This window comes from Phytophthora infestans, genomic scaffold (genome assembly GCF_000142945.1).
Source record: "Phytophthora infestans T30-4 supercont1.34 genomic scaffold, whole genome shotgun sequence".
Taxonomy (NCBI): domain Eukaryota; phylum Oomycota; class Peronosporomycetes; order Peronosporales; family Peronosporaceae; genus Phytophthora; species Phytophthora infestans.
In genome coordinates, this window is record NW_003303725.1 from 788,540 (window position 1) to 790,633 (window position 2,094).

Here is a 2,094-nt window from a genome sequence, read left to right on the forward strand (position 1 = left end):
TGTCTGGGTTTCCTTGGGTCATTCTACTTTTCTCCGTGTTCGCTGCACCATCCACACTCCCCAAGTTCCAACTACCATGTTCAAGCCTCGTCAAATCGCTAAGCAATTCGTAGCTCGCGAACAAAGCGAAGGTGCCGGTGCTCGCGTCTATCGCTCCATCGGTCCATCTCAACTGCGCACTCTCGACCCATTCCTCATGCTGGACGAAGCGAGCGTTGGACTTCCCGGCGGCTTTCCGGCGCACCCACATCGTGGATTTGAGACCGTGTCCTACATGCTCCCCACGTCTAAGGGCAACTTTCAACACGAAGATTTTTTGGGCAATGAAGGCGAACTGCGACCTGGTGATCTGCAGTGGATGACGGTTGGACGAGGGATTATGCACTCGGAAATGCCAAAGAGTCACGACCCGGCGCACGGTCACCAGCTATGGGTCAACCTTCCAAAGCACCGTAAAATGATCCAGCCCCGCTACCAAGACGTCCCACGTGAGTCGGTGCCGCATGCTTTCAACGACGACAAGAGTGTCGAGGCTCTTGTCTTTGCCGGCGAAGTGTTCGGTTTGCGAGGTCCCATTGAAACGGAGGCACCAGTTACGTACGTACACTTTATGTTGGCCGCAGGAGCCAAGCTCGAGTACCCGATTCCGTCAACGCACAACGCGCTTGTATACGCTATCAGTGGTAGGGGCCAATGTGTTGGAGCTTCCATCCAGCCACACGAGGCGATCGTGATGGAGAAGGACGGAGATGGTGTGGTACTGACGGCAGCCGAGAAGGACAAGCTGGAGGTGATCGTGATGACTGGCGAACCTCTCAATGAGCCTGTCGTTCAGCATGTTCCATTCGTGATGAACTCAATCGAGGGATTAAAACAAACTTTTGAGGATTTCCAACAAGCAAAGAATGGATTCGAAAACGCGCGTTCGTGGGAGCCTAAAACCCAACGACGTCGCTAGAAAATCAATTGATGGGAAAAGGGTGACGAACTAATGACAAGATGGAGTGTGTCTTCAAATTTCTTATTCATCGATTTTCGATAACCTAGTGCTATCGATTTTCCTAGCATACAGTATAGAGCAAAGCGATGACAAGCACCATCACCACTAAAGTCTTGACATCATTCTCGCTACAGCCCTCTTGTCGGTTAACGACGGCGGTTGCCAATCTCCGAGGCCCACGAGTGCGCTTTCTCGAATCCGTTTTTAGCCAGTTGGAAATCTTCAAAAGTCTGACGGATCTCGTCCTCTGTGCTCATGACGAAGGGTCCGTACTGCACCACCGACTCTTCCAGTGGCTGCCCCGTCATGACAATCACCTCGAGGCTTTCGTTGTCGTCTGCCTGCAACAGCGCACCGTCACCCTTCATCTCGAGCACAATGGCTTCGTGGGGCTCGATCGAGTGCTCCACGCACTTGCCCGTGCCGGACACCGCGTACACGAAGACGTGGTGACTCTCGGGGATCGGGTACTCGAGCTTGGCTCCTTTTTGCAACATAAAGTGCACGTAGGTGACTGGAGCTACAGTTTCAATGGGACCACGCTTCCCGAAGACTTCCCCGGCAAAGACGATGGCCTCGATGCTCTTGTCGTCGTTGAAGGCGTGCGGGACGGTGTCTCGACTGATCTCCTGGTATTTAGGCTCCACCATGCGACTCTTACTGGGCAGGTTGATCCAGAGCTGCAGTCCGTGTGCCGGCACCTCGCTCTTGGGCATCTCGGCGTGCATGATGCCCTTTCCTGGGGTCATCCACTGCAGGTCTCCGGGACGCAGCTCGCCCTTGTTGCCTAGAAAGTCTTCGTGGCACATGTGGCCCTTGGACGTGGGCAAAACGTACGTGACGGTCTCGAAGCCTCTGTGCGGATGGTCCGGGAAGCCACCGGGGAGACCCACGTTGAACTCGTCCAACATGAGGAACGGGTCGAGGTTGCGCAGCCGAGTGGTGCCGATGGATCGGTGCACACGCGCGCCGGCACCTTCACCTTGTTCGCGAGCGACGAACTTCTTGGCGATGAGGCGAGGATTGAACATCTTTTTGGCGGTGGATCGGAGAGAACTCGTGGTTGCTGGTTGGCTACTTGAGCACTGGAAGGT

At 54.9% G+C, this 2,094-nt stretch overlaps 2 protein-coding genes across 2 annotated transcripts; one reads left to right on the plus strand and one right to left on the minus strand.

The window, feature by feature from the left end:
* Positions 1-76: 76 nt before the first annotated feature.
* On the plus strand, positions 77-958 carry PITG_14404 (pirin-like protein; the record flags this gene model as incomplete). The annotated part of the gene is made up of 1 exon (XM_002898827.1): positions 77-958. The coding sequence occupies one exon, from the start codon at positions 77-79 to the stop codon at positions 956-958; it is 882 nt and encodes a 293-aa protein (XP_002898873.1).
* Positions 959-1,146: 188 nt separating this feature from the next.
* PITG_14405 (pirin) lies at positions 1,147-2,031 on the minus strand (the record flags this gene model as incomplete). Its single annotated transcript, XM_002898828.1, has 1 exon — positions 1,147-2,031. The coding sequence occupies one exon, from the start codon at positions 2,029-2,031 to the stop codon at positions 1,147-1,149; it is 885 nt and encodes a 294-aa protein (XP_002898874.1).
* Positions 2,032-2,094: the final 63 nt, after the last annotated feature.